The sequence below is a fragment of the Babylonia areolata genome, chromosome 8 (genome assembly GCF_041734735.1).
Source record: "Babylonia areolata isolate BAREFJ2019XMU chromosome 8, ASM4173473v1, whole genome shotgun sequence".
Lineage (NCBI taxonomy): Eukaryota > Metazoa > Mollusca > Gastropoda > Neogastropoda > Buccinidae > Babylonia > Babylonia areolata.
Genome location: NC_134883.1, coordinates 16020922 through 16043291, shown reverse-complemented (window position 1 = coordinate 16043291; position 22370 = coordinate 16020922). Strand labels below are relative to the sequence as shown.

Genomic DNA, 22370 nt, shown 5'->3' with positions numbered 1-22370 from the left:
AACCATGGGCTTGTTCCAACATTTGACTAACATGCCTAAAAATGTCTGGAAAATGACAGTGTACTGTGTACACAGCCAGCAGCAATTAAGAACTCCAATGCATGGGAATAAATATTTTTACCTTATGACATGATCATGGTCATGACAAAACTTTCTGAAATCTGACAATAAATATGCTTCCATTACTAAAGCTAAGTGCAGTCAAATTTTTGTTAATAACTACTATCATCCATAAAACCTTCACTGAGACAAAAATCTATAAACTGAAAAAATATTTCCATAATACTCCAACATGTATTCTATATGGCACATACCATCGAATGTAGTTTATACCCTGTGATACTGTTCTGAAATGGAATGGATGCTTTGAAATAAAGACGGTAGCAAAGAGAAACAAACTTCAGAAAAGTGTTCATTAATACAAGGTCACTTACACACGCACATGCATGTAAAATTTATAGAAAAATATTTCTCTTTTTTCTTCCCACCAGACTATCCAGACAGCTGCCCTCACACCTGTTGCTGTGTGGTGCACACACTGCTGTCAACCTGAAGGGATGTAACTCAACAAGTGCCCTGCAAGAGGAACAACTCCTGAACAGTGCTGAGGACTGTTCGGTGCTGATGGCTTCAGTTTTGTGTCCACTCCCCTTAGTGTGGTAGCACAGCTATGCTTCTTTGAAGATGAAGTGAACCAAGCAGCACTCAGCATTATTTCCTTTACTTACATTTTGTCGTGTGCTGTGTAACATTGCCACATACATTGTCGCCATATATTGTTTGCTTTCTGTCCCATGTTTTGTTTTATTCCATGTGCCCCCATGGGGTCTTTTTGGAATACATCTGGACTTGGTACCCGCCCAGACAGGGTCAGAAAGGAGGGGGATATCCATGGGAGAAATTCTGCTGATGCTGCAACAATGACTGACTTGTTCTTTTGGACTCAAACAGTATAAGGCCATGCTGCAGCAATGACCAACATTCTACTGGACTCTTTGAACAGTATAGGGCCACGCTGCAACATGTACTTGAACTAAACTTATACAGCCAATATCCAGACAGGAGTGCTTCTGAAGGGGGGGGGGGGGGGGGGGGGGGGGGGGGTCGTAAGGTTTCCTTTTGTTTTTCCAAAGGTCTTCCCTTGTTCCAAACTCTTCCTGGAAAAAACAGATGGCCTTGAAGAAATGGTGAACGGAAGTTTTCAACGAAACAACCCCAACGCCCTATATAACACATACGCAAAAAGAATTTTCCTCTTTTTTTTTTTTTTTACAAAACAGTTAAATACATCAGCAATAAAAATGCACCCATGGGGCGCATTTGTTTTGACTGTCTCTATCAAAGCATTTTGTTGATAAACAATTATGTTGTCAGTGTGCACAGTCCTCTATCTACTGATGATAATGTGTACAGCAAACTGATGCCCCTGATGTCCTGTCAACAGGGCTGGGATGTTCACATACAGTTTCTCTTTTCTCACTCCAGGGACTGTGAACAAAGTTTGTACAGGCATGGAGAGCTGCCTCAAAAACAACAAAAATAGCTTTCATAGTTGTCATCCCAAAGGCCATTTGTGCCACACTGCAGAAGGCTGAAGACAGATGTATGGCTGCCAAGGAGTTGTGTGGTTGGAAACAAAGATTTTTATTTAGCACATAACATCCTCCATTCATATTGTGTCTGTCATTCAGTGTCAGTCTTCACGGTCTACAAAACAGATCAATTATTTCTTTCCAACTCTCAACAGAAACAGAAAAGAAAAAGAAAACATAATTGTTTCCCTCTTTTCTCACGAAGACAATATCAACAGTCACCTGGACACTCAGACTTCATTTTTTCTGACATCTCATGTTTCTGCTGGCTGTGACCTTGGACAACTCACCTCACCTTGACAACTCAACCGGGCAGGGTTGCACGATCAGTTTCAGCTGAGCTAACTTTGCTTAGCGAGAAAAATGTTCAATGCCTGTGGAATCAGTGGACAGTCAACAGAGGACCATAGCCTTCAGCACACCTGTTCACAGTACACCTAACAGGTAGAAAGTTAACAGAGGACCATAACCTTCAGCACACCAGTTCACAGTACACCTAACAGGTAGAAAGTCGACAGAGGACCATAACCTTCAGCACACCTGTTCACAGAAAACCTGACAGGTGGGCAGTGAACAGAGGAAGCAATAACCTTCAGCACACCTGTTCACAGAAAACCTGACAGGTGGGCAGTCAACAGAGGAAGCAATAGCCTTCAGCACACCTGTTCACAGAAAACCTGACAGGTGGGCAGTCAACAGAGGAAGCAATAGCCTTCAGCACACCTGTTCACAGAAAACCTGACAGGTGGGCAGTCAACAGAGGAAGCAATAGCCTTCAGCACACCTGTTCACAGTACACCTGACAGGTGGACAGTCATCAGCAATGGAAATAAGACTGACTTGTTTCCACCCACCCACCTACTGTGATCTTCACAATACCATTATAATGTTATATTTGCGATGGGTTGGAGGATTTCTGGCCCACATTTGGTTCACACCAGTCCATGCACTGCCAAAAAATACTTTCACAAAACTCGGTGTTCTCTCCCACACAGGCACTGACATGTCGCCAAGTTGAGTTCATAATGCAAAGGCACAGACATCTGTCATCATTCAATAGTCCACTTTAAAAAGAACGCCCCGGTTGAAAGAGTCTCTGGGTTTTCTGTATCTGAAACACACAAAAACAATTCTCACTTGACCACACACAACACATTCCTCACAAACACGACCGCACACAACGCATCATCACCAAACACAAGTTGTAATGTTTGATACCATGGTATGTACTTGTTAGTCTTTCAAATTTGTTACTTTACAGAATCAAAAAGGTTTTTTCTATGATTTTATGATTCTCCTCTATGTCTCTGTTTCACTGTGTTTATTTGATTTTCTTTAAGTACTGGATTTGTAAAGAGCTAAGAGCTTGCTTCAGCTTGTATAGTGCTACATAAAAATTGTTGTTATCATTATTACCACTCACACAGCGAACACTACATAGTAAGTGCAGTTCTACACGCCACAGGATATGAGTATATTACACAGGATATGGCACAGGACAAACGACTGAGCACTTCTACACAGCACAGGACAGACGACCGGAACACTACATAGTAAGTGCAGTTCTACACGCCACAGGATATGAGTATATTACACAGGATATGGCACAGGACAAACGACTGAGCACTTCTACACAGCACAGGACAGACGACCGAGCAGAACAAACGACTGAGCTTTTCTACACAGCACGGGACAGACGATTGAGCACTTCTACGCAGCATGGGACAGACGATTGAGCACTTCTACACAGCACAGGACAAATGACTGAGAACTTCTACACAGCACAGGACAGACGACTGAGCACTTCTACACAGCAGGACAAACGACTGAGAACTTCTAAACAGCAGGACAAACGACTGAGCACTTCTACACAGCACAGGACAGACGACTGAGCACTTCTACACAGCACAGGACAAACGACTGTGCACTTCTACACAGCACGGGACAGACGACTGAGCACTTCTACACAGCACAGGACAGACTGAGCACTTCTACACGGCACAGGACAAATCACTGAGCACTTCCAAATGACTGAGCACTTCTACATGGCAGGACAAACAACTGAGCACTTCTAAACACAGCACAGGACAAATGACTAAGCACTTCTACACAGCAGGACAAACGACTGAGCACTTCCAGACAAACGACTGAGAACTTCTACACAGCACGGGACAGACGACTGAGCACTTCTACACAGCACAGGACAAACGACTGAGAACTTCTACACAACAGGACAAACAACTGAGCACTTCTAGACAAACGACTGAAAACTTCTACATAGCAGGACAAATGACTCAGAACTTCTACATAGCAGGACAAACGACTAAGCACTTCTACACAGCAGGACAAATGACTCAGAACTTCTACATATCAGGACAAATGACTGAGCACTTCTACACAGTACAGGACAAACGACTGAGCACTTCTACACAGTACAGGACAAACGACTGAGCACTTCTACACAGCACAGGACAGACGACTGAGCGCTTCTACACAGCAGGACAAATGACTGAGACCTTCTACACAGCACAGGAGAGACAACTGAGCACTTCTACACAGCACAGGACAAACGACTGAGCACTTCTACACAGCACAGGACAAACGACTGAGCACTTCTACACAGCACAGGACAAACGACTGAGAACTTCTACACAGCACAGGACAGACGACTGAGCACTTCTACACAGTACAGGACAAACGACTGAGCACTTCTAAACAGTACAGGACAAACGACTGAGCACTTCTACACAGCACAGGACAGACGACTGAGCACTTCTACACAGTACAGGACAGACGACTGAGCACTTCTACACAGTACAGGACAAACGACTGAGCACTTCTACACAGCACAGGACAGACGACTGAGCACTTCTACACAGCACAGGACAGACGACTGAGCGCTTCTACACAGCAGGACAAATGACTGAGCACTTCTACACAGCACAGGAGAGACAACTGAGCACTTCTACACAGCAGGACAAATGACTGAGCACTTCTACACAGTACAGGACAAACGACTGAGCACTTCTACACAGTACAGGACAAACGACTGAGCACTTCTACACAGCACAGGACACAGCACAGGACAAACAAATGAGTGCTTCTACACAGCACAGGACAAACGATTAAGCGCTTCTACACAGCACAGGACAAACAACTGAGCGCTTCTACACAGGACAAACGCCTCACCACAGGGAAGTCCAGACTAGTTGTACTCCACGGTGACTGACTTCGTCTTCAGGTACTCCAGCAACGCCTCCTGACCTGCACACAGTGGGGACACCTTCAGTATCCATCACCTCCAATGGGATGGGCATTTATTTGCCTACTTCTCTTTCTTTGTCGCTTATAGCCCAGCTGATCACTCAGGGCTGAAAAAAAAAAACTGTACATACAGATCCCATAGAACTACCAGCACAAGTGATTGGGCATTGAACAAAATTCTCCCTCAATATGCTGAAAACTTGTGAATAAACTTTTCCAACTCATTCCCCCAGCTGTCTGTGTCACAACTGATAATTCACTTTCTTAGCTCATGTGCATGAATGTAGGTATGGAGATCTTGGAAGACTGGGATGATGATGTTGGAGTGACAACAGTACACTTTTCATATCAGTATTTCAACACTGTCATATAAAACCAGGCAACTGATCTGACAGTGGAGGCACAGAGAGACCTACAGTGGAAGCAGAGAGAAAAACCAGAATGGAAGCAGGAAGTGTGAAGCCCAACCCCTACCCAGGTCTTTGCCGAAGCCGGACTGCTTGAACCCCCCGAAGGGAGCAGCGACGTCAGTCTTGTTGTAGGTGTTGATGAAGACAGTGCCAGCCTGCAGGGAGTCCGCCACATGCAGCGCTTTGTTGATGTCCTTGCTGAACACGCCGGACGCCAGGCCAAACTCCGTGTTGTTGGCACGGCGAAGCACTCCCTCCACGTCCCTGCACACACAGCACACAACTCGGGTCAGGCTTCAACGCTTGTCTGTCAACAGTGACTGTTCCTCACCTTTCAACACTCACCTGTCAACAGTGACTGTCCCTAGTCTTCAACACTCGCCTGTCAACAGTGACTGTCCCTAGTCTTCAACACTCACCTGTCAACAGTGACTGTCCCTAGTCTTCAACACTCGCCTGTCAACAGTGACTGTCCCTAGTCTTCAACACTCGCCTGTCAACAGTGAGTTTCCCTAGTCTTCAACACTCACCTGTTAATAGTAACTGTCTCTAATCTTCAACACTCGCCTGTCAACAGTGACTGTCCCTAGTCTTCAACACTCACTGTCAACAGTGGCTGTCCCTAGTCTTCAACACTCACTGTCAACAGTGAGTTTCCCTAGTCTTCAACACTCACTGTCAACAGTGAGTTTCCCTAGTCTTCAATACTCACCTGTTAATAGTAACTGTCCCTAATCTTCAACACTCGCCTGTCAACAGTGACTGTCACTAGTCTTCAACACTCACCTGTCAACAGTGACTGTCCCTAGTCTTCAACACTCACCTGTCAACAGTGACTGTCCCTAGTCTTCAACACTCACCTGTCAACAGTGACTGTCCCTAGTCTTCAACACTCACCTGTCAACAGTGACTGTCCCTAGTCTTCAACACTTGCCTGTCAACAGTGACTGTCCCTAGTCTTCAACACTTGCCTGTCAACAGTGACTGTCCCTAGTCTTCAACACTCACCTGTCAACAGTGACTGTCCCTAGTCTTCAACACTCACCTGTCAACAGTGACTGTCCCTAGTCTTCAACACTTGCCTGTCAACAGTGACTGTCCCTAGTCTTCAACACTCGCCTGTCAACAGTGACTGTCCCTAGTCTTCAACACTCACCTGTCAACAGTGACTGTCCCTAGTCTTCAACACTCACTGTCAACAGTGAGTTTCCCTAGTCTTCAACACTCACCTGTCAACAGTGAGTTTCCCTAGTCTTCAACACTCACCTGTCAACAGTGAGTTTCCCTAGTCTTCAACACTCACCTGTTAATAGTAACTGTCCCTAATCTTCAACACTCGCCTGTCAACAGTGACTGTCCCTCATCTTCAACACTCACCTGTCAACAGTGACTGTCCCTCATCTTCAACAGTCACCTGTCAACAGTGACTGTACCTAATCTTCAACACTCACCTGTCAACAGTGACTGTCCCTCATCTTCAACACTCACCTGTCAACAGTGACTGTCCCTCATCTTCAACACTCACCTGTCAACAGTGACTGTCCCTCATCTTCAACACTCACCTGTCAACAGTGACTGTCCCTAATCTTCAACACTCACCTGTCAACAGTGACTGTCACTGGTCTTCAACACTCGCCTGTCAACAGTGACTGTTCCTCACCTTTCAACACTCACCTGTCAACAGTGACTGTCCGTAGTCTTCAACACTCACCTGTTAACAGTAACTGTCCCTAATCTTCAACACTCACCTATCAACAGTGACTGTCACTAGTCTTCAACACTCACCTGTTAACAGTAACTGTCCCTCACCTTTCAACACTCACCTGTTAACAGTAACTGTCCCTAATCTTCAACACTCACCTTCCAGAAGAAAAAAACTATATACTCCCATACAATTAGTGTTAGAAGCACACATCCATCTGACTTAGAATTACAAAACTTACACTCTGCAATACAGCAACAGAACAACCATCATGAAAACAAATGAAACTATGTACCAGTTCGATTCTCAACAATTTACAAAAGATCAACCATCATGAAAACAAATTAACAACCATCATGAAAACAAACTATGTACCAGTTTGATTCTTAACAATCATTGTCAGTAAAGTGGATATAGTGGTCAAATATCTGTCAAAACAGCATCTTCCCACAGAAACTGGTACTCTCACGTTTGTTTTTCTTTTCTTTTTTACATTCAGCAGCTGCAAGGTGCAGAAATTCACATACCATGCAAACTGTGAAATACACATATGGACACTGGCTTCTTTGCCATCCACTCTATTGCATGCTAAGATATCGCTGCGGTAGAAAGCAATCACTAAATGCAAAAGTTCATCAAGACGTACATCATGTTTTGGCTCTCACTCCATCACCAACACCAACACAGTCCAAAGCTAGAGTTATCTTACTCACCCGTCAGCGAACTTGGAGATGATCATGACTGGCCCGAAGGATTCCTCCTGTGCGATCATCATGTGATCCTCAACGTCCGTGAACACCGTGGGGGCAAAGAACAGACCTGAGGACACACTCGATGCTCTGTACTTCAATTTTTACTTAACCGGGTATGTCCACTTACACAGTTTGAACACAGTACTCTTCAATTCTTACACAACCTGCGATGTCCTCTTTCCACACAGTTTGAACACAGCATACTTTACTTCTTACACAACTTGGAATGTCCACTTAAAAATACTAAACAAAAACATAAAAACATTCAGTATTTACCTTCAAGTGTTACGAAACACAACTGGAGCTAAAACGACTCCGTTGCATCTTGCAGCTATTTTCATGAGATTCTGACTGATGTAAGCTTAACAAGTACACTTCAATGGTAACGACAAAAGGTTAGACTGAATGTTCACTTTCCCAAGACATCAAAAGCAAAATACCTTTAATGACAGCTCCACATACAAGGTGCACAAAAAGTTAAGGACCACTTGGGAACTTGCAGATTTCTTCTTGGGTGCATGGTGGGATGATGCTGGCATCAACCCTAACACAAGCCAAACTAACAGGTAACATCACGCCCACCTGACCACACCTCAACACAGCCCTTCAGAGGAGCCACCTTCACACAACACAATCAACTGCTGCCCCTCAGCACGTGGAGCCAGTCTCACCTGGTCTGTCCACCTGTTTGCCCCCTGTCACCAGGGTGGCTCCCTCCTTCACCCCAATGTCACAGTACTCCACCAGCTTCTCCATGTGGGCCCGGTGGTTCTGAGGGCCGTGGTCTGTGGAACGGTCCAGGGGGTCGCCCACCTTCATCTTGCTGATCTCCACCAGCTGTACACAGGCAGTGCATACAGGTGTTACAGCTCTTCTTCTTCTTCTTCTGCGTTCGTGGGCTGCAACTCCCACGTTCACTCGTATGTACACGAGTGGGCTTTTACATGTATGACCGTTTTTACCCCACCATGTAGGCAGCCATACTCCGCTTTCGGGGGGTGTATGCTGGGTATGTTCTTGTTTCCATAACCCACCGAACGCCGACATGGATTACGGGATCTTTAACGTGCGTATTTGATCTTCTGCTTGCGTATACACACGAAGGGGGTTCAGGCACTGGCAGGTCTGCACAAATGTTGACCTGGGAGATCGGAAAAATCTCCACCCTTTACCCACCAGGCGCCGTCACCGAGATTCGAACCCAGGACCCTCAGATTGAAAGTCCAACGCTTTAACCACTCGGCTATTGCACCCATCGTTACAGCTCTTCAAATCATGGTGTGTTTCTTACAGGTCACAGGCAGTGCATGTTATGGTTATAGGCTACAGGCAGTGTGTACAGGTACTACTGCTCTTTTTGTTGTGTTATTTACAGGTCACAGGCAGTGCATGTCTGTTACTTCTCTTTACATCATGCTGTGTTATTTACAGGTCACAGGCAGTACATGTCTTTACTTCTCTTTACATCATGCTGTGTTATTTACAGGTCACAGGCAGTGCATGTCTTTACTTCTCTTTACATCATGCTGTGTTATTTACAGGTCACAGGCAGTGCATGTCTGTTACTTCTCTTTACATCATGCTGTGTTATTTACAGGTCACAAGCAGTGCATGTCTGTTACTTCTCTTTACATCATGCTGTGTTATTTACAGGTCACAGGCAGTGCATGTCTGTTACTTCTCTTTACATCATGCTGTGTTATTTACAGGTCACAGGCAGTGCATGTCTGTTACTTCTCTTTACATCATGCTGTGTTATTTACAGGTCACAGGCAGTGCATGTCTGTTACTTCTCTTTACATCATGCTGTGTTATTTACAGGTCACAGGCAGTGCATGTCTGTTGCTTCTCTTTACATCATGCTGTGTTATTTACAGGTCACAGGCAGTGCATGTCTGTTACTTCTCTTTACATCATGCTGTGTTATTTACAGGTCACAGGAAGTGCATGTCTTTTACTTCTCTTTTTCATGCTGTGTTATTTACAGGTCACAGGCAGTGCATGTCTGTTACTTCTCTTTACATCATGCTGTGTTATTTACAGGTCACAGGCAATGCATGTAGTTACTTCTCTTCTTCATGCTGTGTTATTTACAGGTCACAGGCAGTGCATGTAGTTACTTCTCCTAAAATCAAGTCAACTCTATTTCAGGGATGAATACCCATCCATTCTTAAATCATCTGAAGAGAACACCAAATAATGTTTTTAAAAAATCAAAACAAAATGGAAAAGACCAATTCACCCATGTCTCATTCAAAATTTAAATCAAATAAAAATATTAATTTCCTTCACTTTCATTTTCTCAAGGAGGAGTCACATCCATATATGCTACACCACTAGGCAGACACCTGACCAGCAGCATAACCCAACGCATTTAGTCACGCCATGAGTGCATAAATATATATATATATATATATATCTGTGTACCTATCTGAGTGGATTTTCTTCTGAAGAATTTTGCCAGAGGACAACAATCCCACTGCCATGGGTTCTTTTCAGTGCGCTCAGTGCGTGCTGCACACGGGACCTTGGTTTATTGTCTCAGCCAAATGACTAGATGCTCAGTTTGATTTTCCAGTCACACTTGGGAGAAAGGGCAAAGAGCGAGATTCGAACCCAGACCCTCACTGACCCTTCAGGAACTGGACAAAAAGAAAAATTTGGCTGAACACCCCAGTCCAGTCAAGGTACAATAAACCTGGGCTACAATCTCTCTGTTCCTTCACTCAGAGATTGCAGCTTGTTGTGTGCTGAATGCATGTGCATGTTTCTGTAGCCCAGGTTTATTATACCTTGAAACTCAGAATAAGCGCGCATGACCTAAAGATTGAGAAAGGTAGATATTTAAATATTCCACAAGAAGACAGATTGTGCAACAAGTGTAACATCCTGGAAGATGAAATCCAGCTTCTTGATCATTGTATTAAACATAAAACCTTAAGGCAACAATTTTCAAAGGATATTCAAAATTCGAATAACACAGGACATATTCCCAGTCAGGTGATGCTAACCGATGATGAATATATACAAACAAGATTGGGAAAATTTGTTTATGAATGCTGCTGCAATTTACTGCATTAACTGATTGATTAATTGTGTGGGTTTTTTTCATTCGTTCATTCATTTACCATTGCACTTGTGTCTTATAAACCTTACGGTTTCATGACAATAAAATCTATTCTATTCTATTCAGCCCCCAAATGCAGAAAAGAAAAGAAAAAAACAAAAAAACAATTACCACTCTCTCCAGAAACTCGTCGTGAATGGACTCTTCCACAAACAGCCGACCAGCGGCGATGCAGTTCTCTCCCTTGTTGAAGAAGACGGAACTCATGCCCTGTGCATATGACAAAGACAAAACTGTCAATACATCTCTCTGAATACACACTGTCAGTACACAAACAGTACCGTAACACTGCTCTGAATATACGATGTCAGTATGTTATAGTGTGCACTGTTTCACATGAAAAAAAAAAAAGGCATACCAGCCTCATGTTCATAAATGGGCAGACATAATCTTATACTCAAATTTCTCTCTTACCAGTAAACATCTCAGGCAGACAAGAAGAATATCTGGTTATCATTTTTATGTTTACTGCTATTTTTCAAGACCCCCCTCCCATACACACACACACACACAGAATCACACATACTTACCTCCCTACCTCCTTCCCCCCACCCTCCCATTGCTCCCAAATACCCCCACGCCCAATGCACACACACTTCACTCACAAACACACACACACACTCATACAAACACACACACATGCACACACACACACACACACTCATACAAACACACACTGTCACACACACACACACATACACTCCTACAAACACAAACATGCACACACACACACGCACACACTGTCACACACACACACACATACACTCATACAAACACACACACAGTCACACACAAACACTCATACTCATACAAACACACACACTGTCACACATACACACACACATACATACACTCACACAAACACACACACTGTCACACACAAACACTCATACAAACACACACACACAAACACACACACACACTCACAAACACACACACAGACCCACATGCCAACACACCCACCATGCGGACAGCTTTCTCCAGGTCACAGTCAGAGAAGATGATGAGCGGCGACTTCCCGCCCAGCTCCAGGGACACCTTCTTCAGGTTGGCTTTGGCACAGCTGTACACACCGCAGTGCACACCGTCAGTTAGTGAGTGAGTGAGTGAGTGAGTGAGTGAGTGAGTGTGTGTGTGTGTGTGTGTGTGTGTGTGTGTGTGTGTGTGTGTGTGTGTTTCAGGTTGGCCTTGGCACAGCTGTACACACTGCAGTACACACCGTCAGAGTGAGTGAGTGAGTGAGTGTGTGTGTGTGTGTGTGTGTGTTTCAGGTTGGCCTTGGCACAGCTGTACACACCGCAGTGCACACCGTCAGTGAGTGTGTGTGTGTGTGTGTGTTTGTTTCAGGTTGGCCTTGGCACAGCTGTACACACTATAGTGCACACCGTCAGTGAGTGAGTGAGTGAGTGAGTGAGTGTGTGTGTGTGTGTGCGTGTGTGTGTGTGTTCTTCAGGTTGGCCTTGGCACAGCTGTACACACCGCAGTGCACACCGTGTGTTTGTGTGTGTGTGTGTGTGTGTGTGTGTGTGAACAGGCAGTAATATCACACAATGGATCAGTGTTAGTCTAGATAAAAAAAATCTTAATTTGGTCTTCCACAATGAATTAATCTCTCTCTGTCTCTGTCTTTTATGTTTATCCTTTCACTAAGGGGCCATGGCCTAAATCTGAGCAAAACATTTCATATTCATATTTGTAAATTCTCTCTCTTTCTCTCTCAGAGCAAGTCTCCCCATGTGGATGTCACTCCCCCCTCCCCTCTCTGTCTAAAAAACAATCCTTTTTCTATAGGAGCACCCTCCCCCCTCTCTCTCTCAGTGCAAACAACATTCCTTCCTCCTGTCTTGGTGATTTATATTCTAACTCCCTAAATGAAATCATGACAGTAAAAATATAAGACAGGACTCAAGACCACCACGTTAACATTTCTACTGAATGTCTTTTCTTTACTGAACTTCTGTTTTCATGTTTCTACTTCAATGTTTGAACATGAATCATGCCATGTTACAATGTCGTTTTTTCAATGTAAAATAAATTATTAAAAAATATTTTTAAAAAGACTGAGGATCTGTCTGCTGCTTCCTGACCCCAGCCAGCCACTACACAAACCGTCACTGCCCCACCCCCCTCTCCCTCACTCACCTTTCCATGATGGTTTTGCCGATGGGTGTGGACCCAGTGAAGCCCAGCTTGCGAATGTCTGGGTGCTCTGAGAACGCCTGTCCCACCACAGACCCTGTACACACAAACACACACATATCACACACACACACACACACACACACAGCACGCACACACACACATACACACAGCCACACAATCACACACACACACACACACACACACATACAAGAGTTATGTGTCAATCTGTCATCTTCTGGGATCACAGGTCAATCCTACAGCTGTGAAGATCCGTCCAATCTCTGGGGTTAACATTCCTGCATACCCAGCGCCTGAATCCACTTCATCATCATCAAAGACACATAGCACCATGGCTACTGTTTGAATCCATATTTAGTAACAACAAAGACACATAACATTATGCATCCTATGATTGTGGTGGGCACTCAAACAATTCTACACAAACACCCTGAAAACAGTTCATATGACAACAATGGGATAAAAACAACTCTACACATAACACCCAACTCACACAAAAGGGTGTTGTTACTAGTTAAGAACTGGTGTTCACTGGTGGATCATACTTTTTTATTCATTCTGTGAACGCACTGGATTGAGCTGTTGTAATGTTTTATGTTATGTTTATATCTGGCTCCATGATGTAAGGCGCCTTGAGCAGCGTCAGTACTGGATATCACGCCACAGAAAAGTGATTTCCCTTTTTTACTATCTGCACCAAAACGTTTGCAAAATAAATAAAAATTCCATGCTTAGCAAAAGAATTCCTGTTTGAACAAAAAATGATAATAATGACTCCTCTTGTTGTTGTGTCAGAATAAGAGGTCAAAGTGCCAAGTTTAGAGAATACAAAAAATATAAATATAACAGTAAATGCAGTTTGCATATAATTAGGCTTCTTTTTAAATTTTTTTGTGCCTATCCCAGAGGTGCAGTATTGTTTTAAACAAGATGACTGGAAAGAACTGAATTTTTCCTATTGTTATGCCAAATTTGGTGTCAACTGACAAAGTATTTGCAAAGAAAATGTCAATGTTAAAGTTTACCACGGACACACACACACACACACACGGACACACACACACACACAGACAACCGAACACCGGGTTAAAACATAGACTCACTTTGTTTACACAAGTGAGTCAACAAACCCTGCACAAATTCCACAAAGTTATCACTCGTCACCTTGTGATGTCTTCACCAACCACACTGACAACTATGGAGAAAATCATAAGGAAAATGGCTTTGTGTGTCTGATGGCACCTGCATTTCACCATTCCCCAAAAGCGGTGAAAAACTGAAAGCAATGAAAAGCACAGAGACAGAGATAGAGCCAGAGAAGACAGGCAGACAAAGAGACAGACAGAGACAGAAACAGAAAAAAGAAACAGGGACAGAGACAGACAGACACAGAGACAGAGACAAAGAAATAGGGACAGAGACAGAGACACAGTGACAGATAGACACAGAGACAGACAGAGAGAAAGAAGAATGAGAAACACCCGTAGGTGCTGGGGAGGACCCAGAGAAGCACTCTCCACCCGCCCTTGGAACAATCCTGCACCACCCTTGGAGGCCTGTGCTGTGTTCACGATGGGTGCAGGCACGCACAGGACACTCCGTTAAGAATTCAAGGGACATAACTGCTCCCGAACAGAGGCAAAAGAGACCACAGGATGCAACTCGCAACAACCTTACAAGTATCTCCATGGGTGTACCAGCCAGTATTTCATGACTGCAGAGCCCACCGGCAAAAGACGCCACCCTCCAGCTGCTAAGCACACCCCACAGACCAAACCGCCCCTGCCCGCAGACAGATGAAGACAGTGCCACTCCAGACACAGCCACACGGTCTTATGTGCCCTCAAGAGAGAATCCCAAGTTGTTGTCTTTCCCACTGTCAACAGGACTTTCCCTGTGGTCAGTGGATCTTTCCTCACCGTCACTGGACCTTTCTCCAGGGTCAGCCTAGTCCAGTCAAAGAAGAAAGAGAAACACCCGTAGGTGCTGGGGAGGACCCAGAGAAGCACTGTCTCCACTCATCCTTGGAACAATCCTGCATCACCCTTGGAGGCCTGCGCTGTGTTCACAAAATAGAGACAGAGACAGACAGACACAGAGACAGACACAGACAGATAGACGCAGAGACAGAAAGAGACAGAGACAGAGAGAGAGTGACAAAGACAGACAAGACAGACAGCAACAGAGACAGAGAAACAGATAAGACAGACACAGAGAGTAGTGAAAAAAGAACAGAAAACAAGAGGAAAGAGTAGAGGGACAGAGAGACAGACAGAAAGACACAAGGAAAAAGGTGAAGGTGAAGGAGACAGACAGAGACATCAGACAGGGGGGAGGGTTTAGGGGGTAGTGTGGGGAGGTGAGGGTTCTGGCTACAGGTAGATGACCAGAGTTGTTCCCAGTGTGGCCAGCTGATTATACTCATGATGCAGCAGCACCACCACAAGTCATAGACACTGGCTCAGTTTGCTGTCCCCACACCTGCCAAGGTATCAAGTGATCCTCACGCTCCCAGGTCACACCGACTTTCACTCTGCCTTACAGGTGACCTTGATGCAAGCAGTGGGGGTGTATGACGTTATCAAAGACCAAACTTAAACCCATCAGACAGGCTACAGATCCCTTACCAAACTCATCAGACAAGCTACATATCCCTGACCAAACCCATCAGACAGGCTACAGATCCCTTACCAAACCCATCAGACAGGCTACAGATCCGTTACCAAACCTATCAAACAGGCTACAGATCCCTGACCAAACCCATCAGACAAGCTACATATCCCTGACAAACCCCATCAGACAGGCTACAGATCCCTTACCAAACCCATCAGACAGGCTACATATCCCTGACCAAACCCATCAGACAGGCTACAGATCCCTGACCAAACCCATCAGACAGGCTACAGATCCCTGACCAAACCCATCAGACAGGCTACAGATCCCTGACCAAACCCATCAGACAGGCTACATATCCCTGACCAAACCCATCAGACAGGCTACATATCCCTGACCAAACCCATCAGACAGGCTACATATCCCTGACCAAACCCATCAGACATGCTACAGATCCCTGACCAAACCCATCAGACAGGCTACATATCCCTGACCAAACCCATCAGACAGGCTACATATCCCTGACCAAACCCATCAGACAGGCTACAGATCCCTGACCAAACCCATCATACAGGCTACAGATCCCTGACCAAACCCATCAGACAGGCTACATATCCCTGACCAAACCCATCATACAGGCTACAGATCCCTGACCAAACCCATCATACAGGCTACAGATCCCTGACCAAACCCATCAGACAGGCTACATATCCCTGACCAAACCCATCAGACAGGCTACATATCCCTGACCAAACCCATCAGACAGGCTACATATCCCTGACCAAACCCATCAGACAGGCTACATATCCCTGACCAAACCCATCAGACAGGCTACATATCCCTGACCAAACCCATCAGACAGGCTACATATCCCTGACCAAACCCATCATACAGGCTACAGATCCCTGACCAAACCCATCATACAGGCTACAGATCCCTGACCAAACCCATCAGACAGGCTACATATCCCTGACCAAACCCATCAGACAGGCTACATATCCCTGACCAAACCCATCAGACAGGCTACATATCCCTGACCAAACCCATCAGACAGGCTACATATCCCTGACCAAACCCATCAGACAGGCTACAGATCCCTGACCAAACCCATCAGACATGCTACATATCCCTGACCAAACCCATCACACAGGCTACATATCCCTGACCAAACCCATCAGACAGGCTACAGATCCCTGACCAAACCCATCAGACAGGCTACAGATCCCTGACCAAACCCATCAGACAGGCTACAGATCCCTGACCAAACCCATCAGACAGGCTACAGATCCCTGACCAAACCCATCAGACAAGCTACATATCCCTGACCAAACCCATCAGACAGGCTACAGATCCCTGACCAAACCCATCAGACAGGCTACATATCCCTGACCAAACCCATCAGACAGGCTACAGATCCCTGACCAAACCCATCAGACAAGCTACAGATCCCTGACCAAACCCATCACACAGGCTACAGATCCCTGACCAAACCAATCAGACAGGCTACAGATCCCTTACCAAACCCATCAGACATGCTACAGATCCCTCACAAAACCCATCAGACAGGCTACAGATCCCTGACCAAACCCATCAGACAGGCTACAGATCCCTGACCAAACCCATCAGACAGGCTACAGATCCCTCACAAAACCCATCAGACAGGCTACAGATCCCTGACCAAACCCATCAGACAGGCTATAGATCCCTGACCAAACCCATCAGACTGGCTACAGATCCCTCACAAACCCCATCAGACAGGCTACAGATCCCTTACCAAACCCATCAGACAGGCTACAGATCCCTCACAAAACCCATCAGAAATGCTACAGATCCCTGACCAAACCCATCTGACAGGCTACAGATCCCTGACCAAACCCATCAGACAGGCTACAGATCCCTCACAAAACCCATCAGATAGGCTACAGATCCCTGACCAAACCCATCAGACAGGCTACAGATCCCTCACAAAACCCATCAGATAGGCTACAGATCCCTGACCAAACCCATCAGACAGGCTACAGATCCCTGACCAAACCCATCAGACAGGCTACTGATCCCTGACCAAACCCATCAGATAGGTGAAAGCTACTTAATAATAATGATAATAATTCATAACTTTTCTATGGCGCGGTATCCAATACTAATGCAGCTCAAAACGCCTTACATCATCCAGATAGGTATAAAACATTACATGAAAACTTATAACAGCTCTTACTCAATCCAATGCATTCACAGTTGAGAATAAACAAGCTTAATCCATCAAAACAATAATTTTTTTTTTTTTAAATGCAAGTAAATAATGCTTAGATTAAAATGGAAAAAAAAAGCCATAAAACACACAGTTCATAAACCACACACTCATGCACACGCACACACACGCCCAGACACATTAAATATCAAATGCACTAAAACATGATTACATAAGTATCAAAATATCTCCAGCACAGAACTCCATTTCGCGTACAGACTTTGGACTATCCATTGTGTTGAGTACAGAAATGTTTGCGGAAAAGGTGCGTTTTCAGTTCTGATTTAAAGGACTGGGGATCAGGAGCATTTCTGAGGAATGCTGGTAAAGAATTCCCAACTTGGGGTACTTGAGCCCTAAAAGGCCTTTTCCCTGCGCATTTGAAATTAGTTCTTGGACTTAAAGTAACCTTTCAGAAGTGGATCTTAGCGTTCTGCATGGTTCGTATATTTCCAGCACAGAAGAGAGATACGGGGGAACAGATTCATCAAAATGTTGGAAGACAAAGTGTCACTAGTTTACAGTGAATGCAGGATTCTATAGGAAGCCAGTGAAACTGACGCAGAAGAGATGTGACATGATCAGATTTCTTTTTTGCAAGGACACATTGTGCAGCCTTTTCACCAAAACCTTCTCTTACAAGACCTTACATACAAAATTATGAATGATTATCTTTCCTTTTACATCTCACCAAGAAAATCATTGACAGCAACCTTTTTTAAAAATAAATCTTACAACACCCTTTTGAGACAATTACTGACCAGTTAAATGAATGACTGACCATTCTTGAAATCATTAGTTCATTACTGAATCAGTGGCTGAGTAATAATAATAATAATAATAATAGCAGCAGTAACAGCTGCAGTTGTAGCAGTAGTAACAGTAGTACCTGTATGTGGTGCTTACCAACATCTCACAAAGCTTTACAATAAAACATCACTGCAACACAAACCACACAAGAACACCCCACCTCCCCTCCCCTTCAACACAACACACACCATTTAGTTGACCAGTTTCTGTAACCAGTGATTCAGTGAACGCTAACGTTTGATCCCCTGGTAACACGATCACACTCAGAGCAGAGTGACTGTACCAGTGATACAGTCAGTGTCACACAGGAGAAAAGAACGAGAGAGTGAGTGAGTGACTGTCCGACTGGTACGCTTGTAGTGACTGACACAGGCATCTCATCATCTGATTAGATTTCTTGAATGTGGGCATGAAAATTGTGTGAAAGCATGCATGTGTGTGTGTGTGAGTGAACGTGTTCAAGTGTGTGTGCAAGTACGTGTAAGCATGTGTGTGTTCAAACGTTGGTGAGTGTGCTGTGCAAGTGTGGGTGGGTGAGTATGGGTCTGTGTTTGTTGGTGCATGCATTTGTGTGCGAGTGAATGCATGTGTGTGTGTGTGTTGGGGGGGTGGGGGTGGGGGGTGTATGTGCTGTGTGCCTGCATGTATGTCTGCACATAAATATGTGTAAATGAAAGGGCACACACACATACTTCTGACAGTGTGCCTCAAAGTGGAGAACCCCCCACCATCTACACCCAGACTGACACTGCCATGGAGGCAAGAGCTGTGACGGTGTCACTGACCCGAGTCACACGGTCGCCGTGACCCAGGGTTACACAACACCGTCCTTGCTTTCTCTCCCTCCCAGCCCTGACCTTGACCAGGTGACCTTGACCCTGTCCCGGTACAGGGGGAGGTGGGGTGGGTGTGGCTGACATAGACTACCTGCAGGGAACTTGACCCAGCAGGTGTCAGGACTGACCACAAGGTGTGTGGCTGTTGCTGTTACCTCCAGTCCCACGCTGGGCAGGTCATCCCATGTGTGTATTTTCTTCAGTTTAACGTCTATTCACTATAAGTGTGTGTGTGTGTGTGTGTGTGTGTGTGTGTGGTGTGCGGTGTGTGGTGTATGTGTGTGTGTGTGTGGGGGCTGTTGCTGTTACCTCCTATCCCACATGTGCAGGTCATCTTATGCCTGACAGACCTACTGGGAAGACAGAGTGAGTGTGTGTGTGTGTGTGTGTGTGTGTGTGTGTGTGTGTGTGTGTGTGTGTGTGTGTGTGTGTGTGTGTGTGTGTGGCTGTGTGTGTGGCTGTGTGTGTTTCTGCATGTGCACATGTGTGCATATTCATGCGTATGTATGAGCATGCGTGCAATTGACTTTGTGTGTACGTGTACACGTACATGCACATTTGTGTATCTGTGGGTGTGCTTTTCAGTTTAATGTCTATTCACGCACTTTCATTTTTGACAAGTGCTTATGTGTGTGTGTGTGTGTGTGTGTGTGTGTGTGTGTGTGTGTGTGTGTGTGTGTGTCTGTGTGCCTGTGTGTTTGTATGTGTGTGTGTGCAAACAGGCGTGTGTGTGTGTGCATGTCAGACCTGAGCCGGGCAGAATGTTGATGACCCCTGGGGGGAAGCCTGCCTCCACAGACAGCTCAGCGAACTTGAGGGCGGTGAGCGGCGTCACCTGGGCAGGCTTCAGCACCACCGTGTTGCCCGCCGCCAAACACGCCGCCATCTTCCATGCCAACATCATCAGGGGGTAGTTCCAGGGAACCACGATGCCACACACCCTGCACACATCATCATCAGTTTTCACTTTCCTGGAGGCATTAAAGCATGCTTACTTTTCTGTATAAGCGACATCACATCTGCTTTAAGAAAATAAAAGAAGAAAGAAACGGTGGACTCTTGTCTTGTGCATTCTGGCATTCTAGGGAACAAAAATGTAGAAATTTAAGCTTAGATGACAGGCGCAATAGCCGAGTGGTTAAAGCGTTGGACTGTCAATCTGAGGGTCCCGGGTTCGAATCACGGTGACAGCGCCTGGTGGGTAAAGGGTGGAGATTTTTACGATCTCCCAGGTCAACATATGTGCAGACCTGCTAGTGCCTGAACCCCCTTCGTGTGTATATGCAAGCAGAAGATCAAATACGCACGTTTAAGATCCTGTAATCCATGTCAGCGTTCGGTGGGTTATGGAAACAAGAACATACCCAGCATGCACACCCCTGAAAACGGAGTATGGCTGCCTACATGGCAGGCTAAAAAAGGTCATACACGTAAAAGCCCACTCGTGTGCATACGAGTGAACGCAGAAGAAGAAGCTTAGACACACCAATGCTGCTGTATTTCCTTTTTCCTGTATTGTAAACTCCGAGGTACTGTTATTTGTAGTTATGAATGACTCCTGGTGTATAAAAAGAACAATTTTTTTTTTTTTTAATACACGAATAACACCAAAGTTTTAAAAATAAATTCTTAATAAAATACAAAAATTAATCTTGAAATACAGTGGACATGTAGAGCACAACAGAAATAAAGGCTACAAAGAAAGAGGAAAGCAACTGTGATACTGACCCAATGGGTTCCCTCTTGGTGTAGGTCAGGTTTTTGCTGGGGCGAGCATTGTTGATGGGGATCGTCAGACCCTGAAGGCAGCAGTCACCACAGTTAGCTACGCACACGGTTTTCCTTTATTGTGGACACGATAAACTGTTTGGTGTTCTGTAAGTGTCACTGCAAAATGACAATGGCTGACACACACACCAACAATGGCTGACACACTGATGACACACACTGACAATGGCTGACACACTGATGACACACACTGACAATGGCTGACACACTTTTGACACTGACCAATGCTGACACACACTGACCATGGCTGACACACTGACCATGACTGACACACACTGACAATGGCTGACACACTGCTGACACACACGGACACTGACTGACACACTGCTGACACACACTGACAATGGTGAACACACACTGACCATGGTAGACACACACACTGACAATGGCTGACACACTGATGACACACACTGACAATGGCTGACACACTTTTGACACTGACCAATGCTGACACACACTGACCATGGCTGACACACTGACCATGACTGACACACACTGACCATGGCTGACACACACTGGCAATGGCTGACACACACTGACAATCACGGCAAAAGTCATGGAGCTAATAAAGTTTCTCTCCACCACATTGTCATGTATGACAGTTTGTGTCAAATTCATCAATGTCTTGTTTCTGATGTGGATCACATTACATACACACACACATACCCTCCACTACATCCCCCATCCCCTACCCCCACACACAGACACAGCAGGGTACCTGAATCTTGTTGCACCCCCACCCCACTACACCCCCCCCATCCCCTCCCCCCAAACACACACACACAGGGACACTGCAGGGTACCTGTATCTTGTCGCACCAGCCAGCAAAGTAGCGGAAGGTCTGGATGGACATGCCGACATGGGTCTTGAGGGCCAGGGTGTACACGGCCCCGGAGTCGATGGCTTCAATGGTGGCCAGCTCCTCTGCATGCTGCTCCATCAGGTCCGCCAGCCTGCACATACATCACTGACTTCACCCCACTCATCCCTCTGACTGGCTCTTGGTGCTGCAGCACTTTTTTTTTTCTTTCTTTTTTTTGGCTGCCCCATCATCTGCACCATTTCAGT

General features: G+C 45.3%; 1 protein-coding gene across 6 annotated transcripts in view; it reads right to left on the bottom strand.

Moving 5' to 3' along the window:
- Positions 1-216: 216 nt before the first annotated feature.
- The window catches only part of LOC143284571 (cytosolic 10-formyltetrahydrofolate dehydrogenase-like), a 47989-nt gene continuing 25835 nt past the window's right edge, over positions 217-22370 (bottom strand). For 5 of the 6 annotated variants that reach the window (XM_076591374.1, XM_076591376.1, XM_076591372.1 and 2 more), the window contains 11 exons: positions 22105-22255; positions 21243-21313; positions 20262-20455; positions 12990-13083; positions 11811-11910; positions 10959-11057; positions 8392-8557; positions 7682-7787; positions 5331-5530; positions 4782-4856; positions 217-2703 (listed from right to left, as the gene is read on the bottom strand). In XM_076591374.1, the coding sequence (XP_076447489.1) occupies positions 4798-4856; positions 5331-5530; positions 7682-7787; positions 8392-8557; positions 10959-11057; positions 11811-11910; positions 12990-13083; positions 20262-20455; positions 21243-21313; positions 22105-22255 (1240 nt within the window). In that variant the 3' untranslated portion in view covers positions 217-2703; positions 4782-4797. The remainder of the gene's footprint in view (positions 2704-4781; positions 4857-5330; positions 5531-7681; positions 7788-8391; positions 8558-10958; positions 11058-11810; positions 11911-12989; positions 13084-20261; positions 20456-21242; positions 21314-22104; positions 22256-22370) is intronic. The other variant, XR_013055565.1, reaches the window with a different exon arrangement.